The following is a 19457-nucleotide window of genomic DNA, read 5'->3' as shown; positions in this document are numbered from 1 at the left end:
GGAGGGAGAGACACGAGGACAGAGGGACACCAGGACAGAGGGACTCGGAATGGAGGGTCACCGAGGTTGATGGTCTTTGTAGTTTCTGCTCACCTCAGTTTCTGAGGGTCGGAGAGGATCGAATCACACTGTTAACTGTTGCGTTATGTACTCTGGGATAACACAGGCTGCAACTCGATGCAGCTTTGACCAAAAGATACTCCAGACTTTGAAGTAAGTTCAAGGTGATTTACTGAACCATTAGCACAGTTCTCTATGAGTTCGACTCTCCTGCTAATCTTGCTATAGTAACTCAGTCTAACTAACCAGTTTGCTCTAAGCCACGTGGTGGGTGTGATGCTTCTGATCTGCCCCTGTCCTACTCTCTATGTGTCGCCTGTGGAAAGAGACAGAGCATGTGTGCCCTGTCCTTATATATGGATTGTGTAATGCCCCCTTGTGGTCGTGTCACCACTGGGTGTCTTGACTGCCCATTGGTCGTGTCCTATTCTATGTGTTCATTAGCTGTATGTCTGCATGTCATGACATCTCTGGTGCTCCCTCTAGTGTTTACTTAGTCATAGTGTATCTACATTAACCCCTTGTGTATTTACAGTGATGCATATCACCACATTAACAGCAGCCAACAGGTGCCACTATAGAGCCAAGGAGAGCTGGATGTACTGGCTGCCTTACACCAAACTCTTGGGTACTGGGGCCTAGTGTAAAGGCTGCTGCAATGCCTAGCTGACTCAGGGGAGAGTTGACCTGGGAGTCCTCAACATCGACTCTGCACCCCATGAAGTCTCATGGCACCAAGTCAAACACGGGCAAGAAAACCTCCTGCTGATTACCGCTTACAGACCCCCCCCCCCCTCCTTGGCTGATGAATCAGTCCTCCTCCATGTCGAACATCACTTGGAGGAAGGGGGACGTCACTGTCCATCACCAAGCGTGGCTTGTTAGTACCACCACAGACCGAGCTGGCCAGGTCCTAAAGGACATAGCTGCCAGTCTGGGACTGCGGCAGTCGACGAGGGGGCCAACAAGAGGGGAAAACATACTTGACTGATGCAGATACATCAGTCCATGATATTATCGCTAGAAGTGACCTCCGCACAGTCTTTGTGGAGACAGAGCCCCGTCTTCACATTGAGAATACCCTCCATCGTGTTGTGTGGCACTACCACCGTGCTAAATGGGATAGACTTCGGACAGATCGAGCAACTCAGCACTGAACCATCAGCAGCAGCAGAATTGTACTCAACTACAATCTGCAACCTCATGGCCGGCATATCCCTCACTCTACCGTTACCACCAAGCCAGGGGACCAACCCTGGTTCAATGAAGAGTGCAGGAGAGCACGCCAGGAGCAACATCAGGTGTACCGGAAAATTAGGTGTCAACCAGGTGAAGCTACAACACAGGACTACTTGTGTGCCAAACATCATAAGCAGCAAGTAATAGACAGAGCTGAGTGATTCCACAACTAATGGATCAGATCTAAGCTTTGCAGTCCTACCACATCCCGCCGTGATTGGTGGTGGACAATTATACAGGTCACTAGAGAAGGAGGTTCCATAAATATCCCATCCTCAATGATGGAGGATCCCAGCACATCTGTGCAAAAGACAAGACTGAAGCATTTGCAACAACCTTCAGCCAGAAGCACTTAGTGGATGATCCATCTCGGCCTTCTCTGGAAGTCCCCAGCAACACAGATGCCAGTCTCATTTGACTCCTACTACGTGATGTCAAGAAATGGCTGAAGACATTAGATTCTGGTGATAGCGGGACCCCTTTCAGAGAGTGATACTTTGAGGGCCGCGTGATGGACTCAGAGTCAACGGGGGCGAAGAACACGAATGTTATCCTATCTGGGGTTTAGGCGTGGTTCTGGCTGTTGGGGTTTGGTCAGAGTTGGCCCGTGAGTTGTGGGAACAAGGCCTAGTTGGAGCTGTCCTGTGTATGTACTTCCTCTTAGTTCAATAAACCTCTGCTGTCTTTTAACACTGTCTCACAATGTAACGTTGATAATGTGACAAGAATAAATCAAACCGGTCGAAGGAAACTTGTCAAAAATCTGCTTGGGACAGGAGATACCGAAAGGTAAAAGATCGTCAGCAGTCGAATAGCGATGCCACTATTTGGAAAAATTGATCCGTTTGATCTGGAGGTCAAACGTTGGGGCCAATATGTCGAAAGACTTCAATACTTTCACTGCTAATTAAATAACTGCAGAAGAGAATCAAAAAGTAATATTACAATTTGCGGCCCACAAACATATAACCTCATGCGAAGTTTAACTTCTTCGGAGGCTCCGGACTCTTTGATCAATTGGTGCAGTTAGTGAGAGACCATTACAGCCCCCGACCTCCATTATTATGCAAACATCCAAGTTTCATTCTGTCATCAGAGGTCCGGGTGAAATGGTATCTGCTTTTATAGACCGGTTTCGACAGATGTCTGAACATTGTGAATTCGGTACTCCTCTCAGCGACACGCTGCGTGACAGGTTGGTCTGTGGGATCAACAATTTAAATATTCAGAAGAAGTTGCTGGCAGGAACCAGGATATCATTGGGCAAGGGGGTCGCGTTAGCTCAAGCGACTGAAAGCACTGAGCAAAGCACTTTCGAATTGCAAAGCAAGCGGGTTGAGGTGAACCAATTATGGCGGGTAGCAGCGGCCGCTCGAGGTTGCTGAAGAGAGGGATCAGCGGAGCCTGAAAAGAAGAAAGTGACCGACTGTCACAAGGGTTAGAGGCTTGTTGCTGTCGTAGGGGAGAACACTCCAAGATGCAGGTGTGAAGAATTCAGCATTTAGGATGTAATAAGAAAGGTCATTTGCAAGCTAGATTCAGAGGCAGATAGTCTTCTCCAGTCAATAAACTTGAGAAAGACGCTGAAGAAACCTTAGATATCTACAATGTAAATATGGTGAAATTAAGTAAAATAACCCCGTTGTGATCATCCTCGATGTCAATGGCTGTCCGCTCAAACTGGAGGTTGATATAGGGGCATATGATGCAGTAGTGGGTGAGCAAATGTTTAAGTATCTGGAGGTAGGGCTGCGGCCTGTGAATCTGAGTGGTACATCAGCCACCTTAGCCACCTGTACTGGAGAGGCACTGAAGATATTGGGAATGGCATTGTTATGGGCCAGGGTTTAGAGAACCCCAAAGTGTATCATGGAGTTCACCTGACCCACAACCTTCAATAGATTGTGGTATGGGGAGCACACGGCCCACTCTGCAGGTGTGGTACAGCAGAAATGGAAAAGTATTTTTCAAAGCAAAACAATGTTTATTCTATGAACTCAAGTTAACCTTTTTAAAACATACAGTGAACATCTTAGCAACCATCAATTCAAATACAACCCCCAAAGAATACAACACTAAGTAATCCTTTAAGCTTTCCTTTTAACATTCATACGACTTAAAAACAAAACCTTTAACAGAAGCACATCAGGTTAAAGTCACTACTGAAAACATTTATAATTCTGAATTCACCAAATGATCAAGAGATAGTCTTTTGATGGCAGAGAGAACAGCAGTACACCTGCTTGGTCTGGCTTCAGTTCCAACACTGAAAACAAAACTAAAACACACCCTGCAGCAAACAGCCTAAAACAAAAGTAAAAAGCCGACAGGCAGCCCAGCTCCACCCACACTCTGACATCACTGATAAACACCCATTTCTTAAAGGTATATTTCTTAAACACCCATTTCTTAAAGATACTCTCACATGACAGCATCCATAACAGTATCATACCAACATCAGTCAGCCCAGTTACCATTAATGGTTGTGGGGGGAAGGAGGCCAAGCCTCATGGGGTGAGGTTACCTGAGGAAAATCAAATTGAATTGATTCGCAATATTCAGGATCACTGACGGGGTTTCCAGGATCTTCTACGGAAATATCATAAGGTCTTCCAGAGAGAGTTAGGATGCAACACCAAATATTTTTTGGTGCCAAAGCCTTATGCTTTACACCAAAAGGTGGTGGGGTTGAAGCGTCTGGAAGACCTGGGAGGTAATTACTCAGTGCAGTTTTCAGAATGGGCAGCACCCATCGTACCAGTTTTGAAGCCAGACTGGACAGTCCCAATCTGCGGTGATTATAGGATGATGGTGAGCAGGGTGGCAAAAGTAGATAAATATAATAATAATAATCGCTTATTGTCACAAGCAGGCTCCAATGCAGTTACTGTGAAAAGCCCCTAGTCGCCACATTCCGGCGCCTGTTCGGGGAGGCCGGTACGGGAATTGAACCCGCGCTGCTGGCCTTGTTCTGCATTACAAGCCAGCTGTTTCGCCCATTGTGCAAAACCAGCCCCTGTATCTTTTACCCAGGATAAAAAATGTAAATGCCAAGTTGGCTGGAGGTCTTAAATACACCAAGTTGGATTTGAACCATGCATATCAGCAGCTTGAGCTGGAAGATGGGTAAAGAATGTTCGTTGTCAGGTTTATTCTAGTAGACAAGATTGCCCTTCGGTATTTCATCTGCCTGCGCAATATTCCAACGCAGAATGGAGAGCCTTTCGCAGGGAATTCCGAAGGGTGTCATGTATCTGGACGATGTCCTCGTGACGGCGGCAACACCAGAGAAACACAGAACAAATTTGGAAGAAGTCCTCTCGAGGTTTAAAGAAGCTGGTATTGGGTTAGAGGGAGAGAAGTTCCAGGCTGATGAAGTAATGTATTTACGCCCCAGAGTTGCTGTGAAGGAGTTAAACCCGCTCGAAGATAAGATAAAAGTGGGTAAAGAGGTCCTGGAACCAAGGAATAATTCAGAATTGAAGATTGTTGCATCAGCCTCATCTTTTGCACAGATGTGCTGGGCTCCTCCATCATTGAGGGAGGGGATATTTGTCCTTTCTAAGGAATAGTCAATTTGGGCCACTCTTTTGCCCAACCTATTGACCATTTTGGCATCTCTGCATAAACTGCTGGGAAAGCACCAACGTTGGAAGTGGGAAGATTCCCAGAGAACGTCTCCTCAGGTCAAACAGACCCTGCTGTCGTCAGCCTTGCTGGTCTATTTCAACCCAGATGAGCCCATCGATGTTACTTGCGATGCATCACACCATGGGGCATCGGTGCGGGCCTCTCACACAAAATGGAAGATGATGTGGAAAGGCCTTTGTGTTCCTGTCAGATGTTGAAAGGAAATATTCCCAGACTTGCAACGAAAGTCCTGCGGTCATTTATGCCGTTAAAGAATTTCATCAATATCAGGAAGTGGGTGGTGGGGGAGGGGTCGGCATGGGTGCGTATGGAGGCGGCTTCATGTAAGGGCACCAGTCTGGGGGCGTTGGTAACTGCGCCTCTGCCGTTCCCGCCGGCACGTACTCCACCAGCCCCATGGTGGCGGCCCTGAGAGTTTGGGGCCAATGGAGGAGGCATATGGGAACAGTGGGAGCGTCGGTCTGGGCCCCAATCTGTAATAATCACCGGTTTGCCCCGGGAAGTATGGATGGGGGTTTCCGGTTATGGCGGAGAGCAAGGATTGAGAGGATGGGGGATATGTTTATAGAGGGGAGCTTTCCGAGTAGGAGGGCGTTGGAGGAAAAGTTTGGGTTGGCAAGGGGAAACAAATTCAGGTGCGGGACTTCCTTCGTAAACAGGTGTCAGCCTTCCCACTCCTACCGCTAAGGGGGATTCAGGACAGGGTAGTTTCCAGAGGGTGGGTAGGAGAAGGGAGCGTCTCGGACATTTATAAGGAGCTTATGGGGTCGGAGAAGACGCAGACTGAGGAGCTGAAGCGTAAGTGGGAGGAGGAGCTGGGAGGTGAGATAGAGGATGGTCTATGGGCAGACGCGTTGAGTAGAGTCAACACATCCACAACATGTGCCAGGCTCAGCCTGGTACAATTCAAGGTTGTTCACCGGGCTCACATGACAGTGGTCCGGATGAGCAGATTCTTTGGGGTGGAGGTCAGGTGCGCAAAATGTGTGGGAGGACCAGCGAACCATGTCCACATGTTTCGAACATGTCCAAAGTTTAGGGGATTTTGGCAGGGATTTGAGGACGTCATGTCCACGGTGTTAAAAACAAGGGTGGCGCTGAGTCCAGAGGTGACGATTTTCGGGGTGTCAGAAGACCCGGAATCCAGGAGGAGAAAGAGGCAGACGTTCTGGCCTTTGCTTCTCTGGTAGCCCGGAGACGGATACTATTAGCTTGGAGGGACTCAAAGCCCCCGAAGTCGGAGGCCTGGCTATCGGGCATGGTTGGCTTTCTCTGTTTGGTGAAAATCAAGTTCGCCTTGAGAGGGTCAATGTTAGGGTTCGCCTGGAGGTGGCAACCGTTCATCGACTTCTTCGCGGAAAATTAATCATCAGCAGAAGGGGGGGGGGGGGGGGGTAGTAGTTTAGATTAGAGTAGGGGGTCAATAAAGGTGGGACCTGTACGAGAGGTAAATAGCTTTTTCACTATGTTTCATGTATATTGTTTATTTTGTTGTTACTATACCAAAAATATCTCAATAAAATGTTTATTAAAAAAAAAATGTCATCAATGTTCATGGCCGACACTTCACTATCATCTCAGACCATCATCCATCACTCGGCATTTTTCATGAAGACCACCCCGCCCCGCCAATTGCTGTCGCCTGAGTGCAGAGATGGACACTGCTCTCGGCTGCATGTTCGTTCACCTGTAGGTTCACTGTGCACCTCAGGGACTGCAGCGGTTCGAGAAGGCAGCTCACCATCACCTTTTCAAGGCAATTACGGATGGGCAATAAATGTGGGCCTAACCAGTGAAGCCCACACCCCATAAATGAATCGAAAAAAAATATATACAAGAGAATGCGAGAGAGAGAGAGCGTTCTTGAGGATCAGGGAGGAGAAAAATTAGAAAATGTGATGTAGTATGTTCTGTCCACCAACGGATAGCGATGTTGCTCAATGTTTGTTACACTCAGTGAGAAGGTTGCGTGTACAGCGCCTTTGAAATGTTCTTTTTAACAGGAGTGTTCTCAAAAAAAATTTGACATGGAGTCACGAAGGAACATTGATGCAGGAGTAGGCCATTCGGCCCCTTGAGCCTGCTGCACCTTTTAACTAGATCATGAGTGATCTGCTATCTCTACACCACCTTCCAGCACTAACCCCTAATGTTGCTGGTAATTAGAAATCTATCGATCTCTGTCTTGAACGTGTTCAATGACTGAGCCCCCCCCCCCCTCCCCACAGCCCTCTGGGGAAAAAAATTCCAAATATTCACCATCCTTCTGTGTTAAGAAAATCCTCCTCATGGCCTCCCTCTTACTCTGAGACTGTGACCCCCTAGTTCAAGATCCTCCTTCCTGCGTCCACCCTGTCGAGCCCTGTGAGAATTTTGTACACTTGGATGGGAGACTGTCTCTCGTTCTTCTCCGCTCTGGAGAATCCAGGCCCAGTCCCCTCAATTGCTCCTCAGGGGACAATCCCACCATCCCAGGTATTAACCTGTTGAACCTCCATGGTCAGTGTATCGTTTAACACGCGGGGAGATACAAGGGCAGACGTCAAAAGCTTGGCCGAAGAGGCAGGTTTCAAGGAGCAGAGAGGCAGCAAGGGGCAGGGAGCGAATTCTAGAGTTTGGGGCCTAGGCAACTGAACACACGGTCACCAATGATGGAGCCATTAAAATCCTGGATGTTCCAGAGGTCGGAATGGGAGGGGTGCAGATGTCCCGGCGGGTTGAGGGGCTTGGGGCAAGGTTACGGAGTTGGGAAGGGGGCGAGGCCACGAGGGGATTTGAACCCAAGAGCGAGGAAAAACGGAGGCATTGCCAGACTGAAATCCAAGGCAGGTTATCAGGCACAAGGGGTGAGAGGTGAAAGCGGACCGGACTAGGCCTCCGGTTTCCTTCGGGATGCGAGCAACCCCAGTACCTGGCAGGAATACTTTGCAGTCAAGTCGCGGCAGGTGGCTCCATTCTGACAGGGGTCGGGCTGGCATTCATCGATGTCCGTCTCGCAGTAGCCGCCCTCAAAGCCAGCCGGGCACTGGCAGTAGTGGGAGTTTCCCGCGTCGATGCACTGCCCACCATGCTGGCACAACTGCATGGCATCCAACCCTAGCGGGAGAGAAATGAACAGTTTTAGAGAGAGCATCTCCCACATCGGGTGCCATGCGCATCCCAACACTTTGTAATTGAACCAGAGGGTAACCGTCAACACACTGACATTCATCGTTCCAGTGGTGCGACTTAAAGACTTAATTTCTGTAGTGCCTTTCACAACCTCAGGAGCTCCCAAAGTGTGCTACAGTCAATGCAGTTCTTTTTCTTTTTGGAGTGCAGCTGTTGTAATGTAGAAAAAGTGGCAGCCGATTTGTTCATGATGTGCACTCATGCACGTAATGGGATACAGACAGGCAGTGACAGACACCCAGTACAGCCAATCAACACACAGGACAGAACGCAACCAGTCACCAGGCAGAACACTAGAAGGTGGTCTCCCACTATAAAACACACGAGGCATCAACACCCTGGTTCTTGAACTGAAATGAAAATCGCTTATTGTCACAAGTAGGCTTCAAATGAAGTTACTGTGAAAAGTCCCTAGTCGCCACATTCCGGCGCCTGTTCGGGGAGGCTGGTACGGGAATTGAACCGTGCTGCTGGCCTGCCCTGGTCTGCTTTAAAAGCCAGCGATTTAGCCCAGTGTGCTAAACCAGCCCCTCTTTCCACTGCTGACAACTGTAGTGACAGTCAGGGTGTAATTATCAGTTAGCACTCCTAGGAGTGGAAGCGTGTGAGGCACTTGAGCTAGTTAAGCGGATTTACAGTGCAGACAGCACTGCAACCAGACAGCATACAGCATTAGATTCCATACTGAAGGAATATCCTAAGATATTTCAAGGTTTTGGTATTTTACCTTACACGTATAAAATCCAATGAAAGGAGAACGCGATGCCAGTGATTCACGCTCCGAGATGTGTACCAGCTCCATTGAGAGAGGAATTGAAGGCTGAGCTAGAGAGGATGACGGTTTAGGCATAATCAAATGCAGAGAAGAACCTACAGATTGGGTAAACTCTATGGTTTGTGTCAAGAAGAGAAATAGCGACCTACGAAGCTGTATGGACCCCAAAGATCTGAACCTCAACATTAAAAGAGAACATTATCCGATTCCGAAGAGGGAAGAAATCACACGTGAAACGTCAGAAGGAACATGATTTAGTAAGTTTGACGCTTCACAAGATTTCTGGCAGCTCAAGTTAGACAAGGAAAGCAGTAGGCTGTGTACTTCCAACTCTCCATTCGGACAATATTGATTCTTAACGATGCCATTTGGTATAATTTCTGCATCAGAAATTTTTCATTGTGCCATGGGTAGCATAGTTGATGGGGTTCCAGGAGTCAGAGTATGTGTTGACGACATAATCGTCTGGGGAGCAACAATCGAAGAACATGACAAAAGGCTTCTCAGGGTCCTGAAGAGAATTAAAAAGCATGGCTTAATGTTGAACAAAATCAAATGTCGAATTGGTACTGACAGTATCACTTTCTGCAAAAGGCGTTCTGCCTGAACAAGATAAGATAAAGGCAATCTTGAAGATGCCACGTCCCAATGACAAATCAAGCTTGATGAAGGAAGAAACGGCCAAAGACACAGTCTTGCAAAAGTTGATAACTTTTCTCCACGAGGGATGACCTAAAGGCTCCTGCTCCAGCTATTATAATGTTCGGGCTTTTGCTTCAACAACAGAGAATTGTAATTCCACAATCGTTAAGGTCGATGACTCTGAGCAAAATCTACGGAGGGCATTTGGGAATAGCAAAGTGCAAGAGAAGAGCCGAGGACACAGTTTATTGGCCGGGCATCAACCGCGATATTGAAGCAATGGTTAAAAAACTTTGCACAGCGGAGGAAAGTGAACAGCTGCACACAGTGTAGGAAGCTTCAGTTCAACTGCCGAAAGAGTCAGTTACTCGAAGATTAGAGAGGAAACCGATCTTTCAAAAAAGGAGGCAAAAGAGATTTTACGATAAATCTCCGAGAAGGCTCCAACCATTGGAAGACTCCGACCTTAGGGCAGCACGGTAGCACAGTGGTTAGCACAATTGCTTCACAGCTCCAGGGTCCCAGGTTCGATTCCGGCTTGGGTCACTGTCTGTGCGGAGTCTGCACATCCTCCACGTGTGTGCGTGGGTTTCCTCCGGGTGCTCCGGTTTCCTCCCACAGTCCAAAGATGTGCGGGTTAGGTGGATTGACCATGATAAATTGCCCTTAGTGTCCAAAATTGCCCTTAGTGTTGGGTGGGTTTACTGGGTTATGGGGATAGGGTGGAGGTGTTGACCTTAGGTAGGGTGCCCTTTCCAAGAGCCGGTGCGGACTCGATGGGCCGAATGGCCTCCTTCTGCACTGTAAATTCTATGAATTGCAGCCAGATGACACAGTCAGGCTGGAAGATTCCAATAGGAATAGATGGTCAAAGTATGCGAAGGTACTGCAACTGGAATGTCTGCATTTGTATCTGATCATCACTGATGATGGAACAGTCTTAAGGAGAAACTGGAGAGTTCTGCTGAAGTTTCAGCAACCTTTGGTAATGGATCCGCACAAAGACATTGTGAGCAATCCTAAGACAGTTGAAAAAGATACGATTCAGCAGACAGAGCCAGAACAAAGTAAAAATGCACAAAGTCAAGAAGAACAACAAGAAGCAGCTGCAACAGCCAATGAAAATGAAGCACGGTCACAAGTTCAACCACTGTTCAGAGGCAAGGACGTAAGTCTGAGATACTGAATTTGTGATAGTCAAAAGTTTTTTTAAAAAATTTAGAGTACCCAATTCATTTTTTCCAATTAAGGGGCAATTTAGCATGGCCAATCCACCTGCCCTGCACATCTTTGGGTTGTGGGGGCGAAACCCACGCAAACACAGGGAGAATGTGCAAACTCCACATGGACAGTGACCCAGAATCGAGATCGAACCTAGGGCCTCAGCGCCGTGAGGCAGCAGGGCTAACCCACTGCTCCACCACGCTGCCCATAGTTAAATGCTTTAAAGAACTATGCCTATCATATTGATTTGTAAAACAAAATCATGAATAGTAAATAATTGCATTTCTAAAGGAAAGGGGATACGATGATATGCAAAAGCTATCATGTATATAATGATGCACACAACCTCCGACCAGCAGGTGGCAGTGTACATCTACCATGTGACTCTGTACCTCGAGGAGTTGGGAGTTAGTCGTGTTGGTGGATCATCATACTTGCAGTAGCTCCAGGATAATTTATTAGTGTTAGTTTTTTGTAATATACATTGTATAGTTATAGATCATAGAACATACTATGGAGGCCATTCAGCCCATCGAGTCTGCACCGACCCACTTAAGCCCTCACTTCCACCCTATCCCCGTAACCCAATAACCCCTCCTAACATTTTTGGTCACTAAGGACAATTTATCATGGCCAATCCACCTACCCTGCACATCTGTGGGCTGTGGGAGGAAACCGGTGCACCCGGAGGAAACCCACGCAGACACGGGGAGAACGTGTAGACTCCGCACAGACAGTGACCTAGCGGGGAATCGAACCTGTGACCCTGGCGCTGTGAAGCCACAGTGCTATCCACTTGTGCTACCGTGCTGCCCACGCATCTATACCACACATTTGTTTTATAATAAATTACTTTAACTAGTCAAGAACTAGATGTTCTATTGTGCATCATTCCTACCGGCCATAACGCAAGAACATGACATAGAGTATGAAACAAAGATAGTTACGGTGAGTTACGTTTCTGTATAAAACTCTGTAAGAAGTCTTACAACACCAGGTTGAAGTCCAACAGGTTTATTTGGAATCACTCACCTGATGAAAGAGCTGCGCTCCGAAAGCTAGAAATTCCAAATACACCTGTTGGACTTTAACCTGGTGTTGTAAGACGTTTTACTGTGCCCACCCCATGTAATGCCAGCATCTCCACATCATGTATAAAACACTGATTCGTCCTCAACTGGAGTATTGTGTCCAGTTCTGTGAGACCATGTATTAGGAAGGTTATGAAGGTTTTAGTGAGGGTGCAGAAGAGTTTACGAGAATGCTCCCAAGGAATGAGAGATTTTTTGGATAGAGGGTAGCATGGATATGATGGGCCAAATGCCTGCCATCGGTGCCGTGACTGACTATTGATCCCATTCTCTATTGGAAAATCTGGGGTTGCCCCCCAGAGAGGCTGAGAGTAGATTTGATAGGGGTGTTCAAAATCATAGAAACATAGAAAATAGAAGCAGGAGGAGGCCATTCAGCCCTTCGAGCCTGCTTCGCCATTTAGTATGATCATGGCTGATCACCAAGTTCAATACCCTGATCCCGCCTTCCCCCTATATCCCTTGATCCCTTTAGCCCCAAGAGCTATATCCAATTCCTCCTTGAAATTACACAATGTTCTGGCCTCAACTACTTTCTGTGGTGGCCAATTGCACAGATTCACCACTCTCTGGGCGAAGAAATTTCTCCTCACCTCAGTCCTAAAAGGTTTACCCCGAATCCTCAAACTATGACCCATGGTTCTGGGCTCCCCCAGCATCAGGACCATTTCTGAATCTACCCTGTCTAATCCTCTTCGAATTTTATATGTCTCTATGAAATTGTCTCTCACTTTTCTGAACTTCAGTGAATATAATCCTATAGTGTCTCCACACATGACAGCCTGTTAGATCTTCGCTGCACTCCCTCCAGAGCAAGAACATCCTTCCTCCGATAAGGACACTAAAACTGCTCACAATACTCCAGGCGCGGCCTCACCAAGGCCCTGTACAATTGCAGTAAAACTTCTCTATTCCGATATTCATTCTCTCGCGATGAAGGCCAACATACCATTTGCCTTCTTCACTGCCTGCTGTACCTGCTTACTTTCAACGACTGATTCATAAGGACATCAAGGTCTCGCTGAGTATCCACCTCTCTCAATTTACACCCATTCAAATAATAATCTGTCTTCCTATTTTTGCTACCTCACTTTAACCATATTATACTGCGTCTACCATGCATATGCCCACACACTCACTAACTGGCGGTCCAATTTGTCTGTTCCTCCAGGTTTTATTTGTTAAAACGTTGTGGTCTTTTGTGCCAGTGTTTCATTCTGGGATCTTCCTGTCCAGTTATCACATCAACTGGGATCTTAACAACAGCAACCTGCCATTATTCCACCACCTACAGCAGATTTAGAACAAAGAACAATACTGCACAGGAACAGGCCCTTTGGCCCTCCAAGCCTGCGCCGGCCATCGTATCTGCCTAAACTAAAACCGTCTGCACTTACGGAGACCGTATCCTTCCATTCTCACCGTATTCATATATTTGTCTAGATGTCCCTTAAATGCCACCATCGTACCTGCTCCCACCACCTCCCCAGGCAGCGCGTTCCATATATTTACCAGTCTCTGTGTAAAAAACTTGCCTCGCACATCTGTCTAAACTTTTCCCCCATGCACTTTAAACCTATGTCCCCTAGTACTTGACTCTCCGACCCTCGGAACGAGCCTCTGACTATCCACTCTGTCCATGCCACTCATAATCTTGTAGACCTCGATCAGATCACCTCTCAACCTTCGTCGTTCCAGTGAGAACAGATCGAGTTGATCTAACCTCTCCTCATAGCTAATGCCCTCCACACCAGGCAACATCCCAGTAAACCGCTTCTGTGCCCTCTCTAAAGCATCCATATCCTTCAGATGATCAGCTCGACCTCACCTCAAGCCATTTGTTTTCATCTCATTTCATTTTAACTGTCTTTTACCATTTCTTTCTTTCTTGTCTTTCTTTATATATATTCACCCACCCCCCCATATTATCCACCTTTCCTTACCCTTTCTCCCCTTTCCTTCCCTTCCCCTCCCCCACATCGACATCTGTCACAGTTTACCCTCTGCTGTTTGGCCTTTCACACCTTTTGTCCTCTCTGGGACTGCCATTAGCCCTCTTTCCCCTGGGTTTCTGTGGCCATTAGCACCCGGTTTCCCTGGGTTTCTGTGGCTATGACTCATCTTTCATTCTCACTCCACAGAATAAATATTTCCCACTTTCTCTGGGCGCAATTCTCCCATCGGGAGTCTAAGTGCCGACGCCGGAGTGAAAACCGGACTGTTTCACTCCGGCGACCCTGCTCCCAGCCCCCTACTCTCCCGCCCCCGGGGGGCTAGGAGCGGCGTCGCGCCATTTCCATGCGTCGGGACGTGGTGTCACGTAAAAGCGGTGCCGGGTAAATGACGTCGCCAGCGCTTGCGCGGTTGCCGCTCTCCCCGAGGCCGCCCCGCAAGAAGATGTCGGATGGATCTTGCGGGGCGGCGGCGGGAAGGAGGTCCTCCTTCAGAGAGGCCGACCCGCCGATCAGTGGGCACCGATCGCGGGCCAGACCCCATTTGAGCCCCCACCCCCACCCGGTGCAGGAACCGCCCTCCCCTCACAGGCCACCCCCCTCCCCCCCCCCCCCCCCCAGCGTTCCCGCACTGTTCCCGCCGGCAGCGACCAGGTGTGGATGGCACCGACGGGAACCCGTTGTATTGGGCAGGCCGCGGGGGCGAGCGGCGATTCTCCCAGCGGCTAGCCGTGATTCTTGCCGCGCCGGTTTGGGGGGGTGGGAGAATCGCCTGCGGGCGTCGGGGCAGCGTGGCGGGACACGCGTGCCCCAGTGATTCTCCCACCCGGCGTGGAGGGGGGGGAGAATTCCGCCCTCTGACTTTTAGCTTTGACAAAGGGTCATCTGGACTTGAAACATTAGCTCTTTTCTCTCCCTACACATGCTGCCAGACTTGCTGAGATTTTCCAGCATCTTCTCATTGGTTTCAGATTCCAGCATCCAGTAATTTGCTTTTTGCCACATCCTTCTGGTAGTGTGGAGACCAGGGGCGAAATTCTCCGGAAACGGCGCGATGTCCGCCGACTGGCGCCCAAAACGGCGCAAATCAGTCGGGCATCGCGCCGCCCCAAAGATGCGGAATGCTCCGCATCTTTGGGGGCCGAGCCCCAACCTTAAGGGGCTAGGCCGGCGCCGGACGAATTTCCGCCCCGCCAGCTGGCGGGAAAGGCCTTTGGTGCCCCGCCAGCTGGCGCGTAAATTACATCTCCGGGCGGCGCATGTGCGGGAGCGTCAGCGGCCGCTGACGGCATCCCCGCGCAGCGCAGGTTTAGGGGGGGTGGGAGACCGTGGCGAAGGCGGAAGGAAAAGAGTGCCCCCACGGCACAGGCCCGCCCGCGGATCGGTGGGCCCCGATCGCAGGCCAGGCCACAGTGGGGGCACCCCCGGGGCCAGATCGCCCTGCGCCCCCCCCCAGGACCCCGGAGCCCGCCCGCGCCGCCTTGTCCCGCCGGTAAGGTAGGTGGTTTAATCTACGCCGGCGGGACAGGCATTTTAGCGGCGGGACTTCGGCCCATCCGGGCCGGAGAATCGCGCGGGTGGGCCCGCCAACCGGCGCGGCCCGATTCCCGCCCCCGCCGAATATCCGGTGCCGGAGAATTCGGCAACCGGCGGGGGCGGGATTCACGCCAGCCCCCGGCGATTCTCCGACCCGGCGGGGGGTCGGAGAATCTCGCCCCAGAGTTGTACACAATATTCCAAATGAGGCCTAACTAAGGTCCTGTACAGCTGCAACATGACTTACCAATTTTTATATTCACTGCCCCGACCGATGAAGGCCAGCATGCCGTATGCCTTCTTGACCACCTTATCCACGCGCGTTGCCACTTTCAGTGAACGGTGGACATTCACGCCCAGATCTCTCTGCCTGTCAGTACTCACAAGAGTTCTACCAGTTATTGTGTAATTCCTACATGCATTGGACCTTCCAAAGTGCATTACCTCACACTTGTCCAGATTAAACTCCATCTGCCTTTTCTCCGCCCAAGACTCCAACCAGTTTAGATGAAACAATTGAGGTTTAACGGCCCCCCCAACCCCTTACCACGTTTGCCAGCAGCGACCTCGCAGGACACCTTAGGCACGTCACAGTAAAGACCCGACCAGCCCATCTTGCACTCGCAGCGGAACGTTGTATTCACCTGCTCACACTTCCCATCGTTCTTGCACACGGGTTTGGCACACCAGTTTATCAGAGTCTGTGGGCGAAAGAAAGGAATGGTGAGGGGCGGACCAGGCAGGTGGGGTGAAAGGTGAAGGGTCGTGCGGTGCAGGACCAAGGCTAAAGCCAAGGCGCCGCACTGCAGCAACACTGACACGGTGCAAGGAGAGGTCAAGATACAGTCATTGGCGAACATTGGCCTTTATAAAAGCTGCAGATGATTGGAGGATGAGGCATGAGGAGTCCCCCAGCTTCCATTTGGATAATACAATTATTGTCAAAAAAGCCAAGAGGGAGATGAGGAGAATGTGCTTTTTTTTGTAATGAAGTGCGTTGTGATCAGGAATGCACTGTCTGAAAAGGCAATGGAAACAGATTCAACAGGCCTTTGAAATGGACAAAAATACAAAATTAAATTGAAAATTGCAGGCCTTTGGAGAAAGAGTAGAGGGAGTGGGTCTAATTGGATTGTTCTTTCAAAGACACAGCACAGACACGATGGGCTGAATAGCTTTTCCTGGGACCTCTGGTTCCTTGGTGCGGTTCGACATGTGCCTGCAGGGTGAGACTGCAGACAATGAACAAAAAGGACAAAGAAAAGTACAGCACAGGAACAGGCCCTTCGGCCCTCCAAGCCCGTGCCGACCATGCTGCCCAACTAAGCTACAATCTTCTTCACTTCCTGGGTCCGTATCCCTCTATTCCAATCCTATTCATGTATTTGTCACGATGCCCCTCAAATGTCACTATCGTCCCTGCTTCCACCACCTCCTCCGGTAGCGAGTTCCAGGCACCCACTACCCTCTGTGTAAAAAAACTTGCCTCGTACATTTACTCTAAACCTTGCCCCTCTCACCTTAAACCTATGCCCCCTAGTAATTGACCCCTCTACCCTGGGGAAAAGCCTCTGACTAGCCACTCTGTCTATGCCCCTCATAATTTTGTAGACCTCTATCAGGTCGCCCCTCAACCTCCGTCGTTCCAGTGAGAACAAACCGAGTTTATTCAACCGCTCCTCATAGCTAATGCCCTCCATACCAGGCAACATTCTGGTAAATCTCTTCTGCACCCTCTCTAAAGCCTCCACATCCTGGATAATATTCCCCCGCTCCCGTGTGGGATTTCCACAGTGTTCTCCCGTCACCAAGCTGTACTGGCACAGGGGCCAGCTTTTTAAAAATAGAATTTACAGTGCAGAAGGAGGCAATTCGGCCCATCGAGTCTGCACTGGCCCTTGGAAATGTAATCCTACCTAAGCCACACCTCCACCCTATCCCAGTAACCCAGTAACCCCCACCAACCTTTTTGGACACTCAGGGCAATTTAGCATGGCCGATCCACCTAACCTGCACATTTTTTGTGACTTGTGGGAGGAAACCGGAGCACCCGGAGGAAACCCACAGACAGTGACCCCCAAGTCGGAATCGCACCTGGGACCCGGAAGCTGTGAAACCACTGTGCTAACCACTGTGCTACCGTTCCACCCATGCTTCCGGGACGTCTTCCACCCATGTTACCATCAGGAACTGGTACCGCTGGTGGATGTTCCCCCTCCCCCCGGCAGCTCTCAGGCTTTGGGACACTGAGGACTATCCCTGTCTGAGATGAGCAAATATCGAGTGGATTCCCCAGGACCTGTTTGGGACTGTGTATGAACACACCGAGTGCCCTGAAGTGGAATAGACCCAGTGGGTGAACTGATCAAGGTGCTTAAAATGATCAGAGAAGTCGGCAGGATTGATGGAGAGCAACCTTTACCTCTGGTGATGGGCGGTGGGGAGGGGGGTGGGTGGAGAAGAGGAGATCTTGTGGCACAGTGAGTAGCGTCCCTACCTTTGAGCCAAATGCTCCTGGTTCCAGTCCCACTCCAGGACTTGATGGCCACGGAAGGTGTGTTCGTAACGCGGAAAACCATCAAAATCTTTCCAAACTCACGCTAATGGCAGGCGGCTCCTGCTCAGCCCCTTTTGATGTGGAGTGGCATCCCCTTCAAGCTACAAGCCTCTGGTGTCAGACCAGCAACCGGTTCCTTAGAACGTACAGTGCAGAAGGAGTGCAGCGCATTCGGCCCATCGAGTCTGCACCGACCCACTTAAGCCGTCACTTCCACCCTATCCCCGTAACCCAATAACCCCTCCTAACCTTTTTTTTGGACACTAAGTGCAATTTAGCACGGCCAATCCACCCTAACCTGCACGTCTTTGGACTGTGGGAGAAAACAGGAGCACCCGGAGGAAACCCACGCAGACACGGGGAGGACGTGCAGACTCCGCACAGACAGTGACCCAGCGGGGAATCGAACCTGCGACCCTGGCGCTGTGAAGCCACAGTGCTAACCACTTGTGCTACCGTGCTGCCCTTAATACCGGGAATTAATATTTATGGATTAATAGCTGCCTTAGGTACGGGAAGAGAATTGGAATTGGAATTGAGATGAGATGGATGGTTCTTGTTGTTCTCCACATCATGGTTTTTGTTGGGTCAGGGTACCATAGTCTGTGAAGCAACGGCGGGCAAACTGGGTTGAACTACGTGGTCTGATTGACTGGAGGACACAGGTCCGAGGGCTGATGTTCCCTTTCTGTTGGGAAAGCGAGCAACATAGGTTAATGCGTTGGGAATTAGCCACGTAAATCAGATTTATGAAGCTGTGGCCATGAAAGAAGTGGCAAATATCCAAACATTTGACTGACTGATAACCTGCGAGTGACTCGACATGGCACCTTCCCCATTACTGGTGGGGCCTTCGTTCTTGCTCCCGGTATCCGTGGGTGACCCAGGGCTTACTGACGCTTGGTGATAGTGGAGGACTGGAAGGGCCCCACCAAACAGGATGTGGAACTCATGCACAGGGGAGGGCGATATGTGAGGAAAGGTTAGAAGGAAGCTGCAAATGTTTCCTTTTACAAAAAGGTGACATCCAGTTTCTGAGGCGACGAGAGGGTTTGACAGAACATTCCCAGGGAAATACTTCACCGTAGACGAAGATTGAAATATCAGGGGGTGAGCGAGGAGGTTAGCAATTAAAAGTGAGAATACGAGGTGTGCAAGTAGAAAAGTCTTTAATAAGGCCGCCAAGCGATCTTTGAAAAAATTATTATAATTATTCTCGCAATTAAAAACTTTAACCTCAAGCAATAGCGGTTTAGATTACACCCTGACGGACAAAATGGCCACCGAAGGCTGTAAGGTCTGCAAGTTTGCACAGGCCGTGACATTGGGATTGGGCTGCAGAACAGCTGAGATCTAATTGAATTCGAGTGGGCTGGGCAGGGGATATACTGAGAGGTCGCCAATCCTGGCTGGAGAACTGGGATGCAGACTCAGGATAAGAGCTCAGTCATTTAGGACCCATTTGTGGTAAACCACTGTAGTATATAACATGTGTCTTGTCGCAAACGGTTACTGTATTACATGTAATGTGGTAAACCACTGCCGATGGCTCCGCCTCC

At 49.5% G+C, this 19457-nt stretch overlaps 1 protein-coding gene across 1 annotated transcript in view; it reads right to left on the bottom strand.

Moving 5' to 3' along the window:
- Window positions 1–19457, bottom strand: part of LOC140390348 (uncharacterized) — a 222817-nt gene that overhangs the window by 46498 nt on the left and 156862 nt on the right. Inside the window, exons 20-21 of the mRNA XM_072475420.1 lie at window positions 15889–16042; window positions 7862–8046 (exon numbers count right to left, since the gene is read on the bottom strand). Coding sequence (XP_072331521.1) covers window positions 7862–8046; window positions 15889–16042 — 339 coding nt within the window. The remainder of the gene's footprint in view (window positions 1–7861; window positions 8047–15888; window positions 16043–19457) is intronic.

Source organism: Scyliorhinus torazame, chromosome 14 (assembly GCF_047496885.1).
Source record: "Scyliorhinus torazame isolate Kashiwa2021f chromosome 14, sScyTor2.1, whole genome shotgun sequence".
Taxonomy (NCBI): domain Eukaryota; kingdom Metazoa; phylum Chordata; class Chondrichthyes; order Carcharhiniformes; family Scyliorhinidae; genus Scyliorhinus; species Scyliorhinus torazame.
Note: the sequence above shows the minus strand (reverse complement) of the source record. Positions and strands in the feature narration are given on the sequence as shown.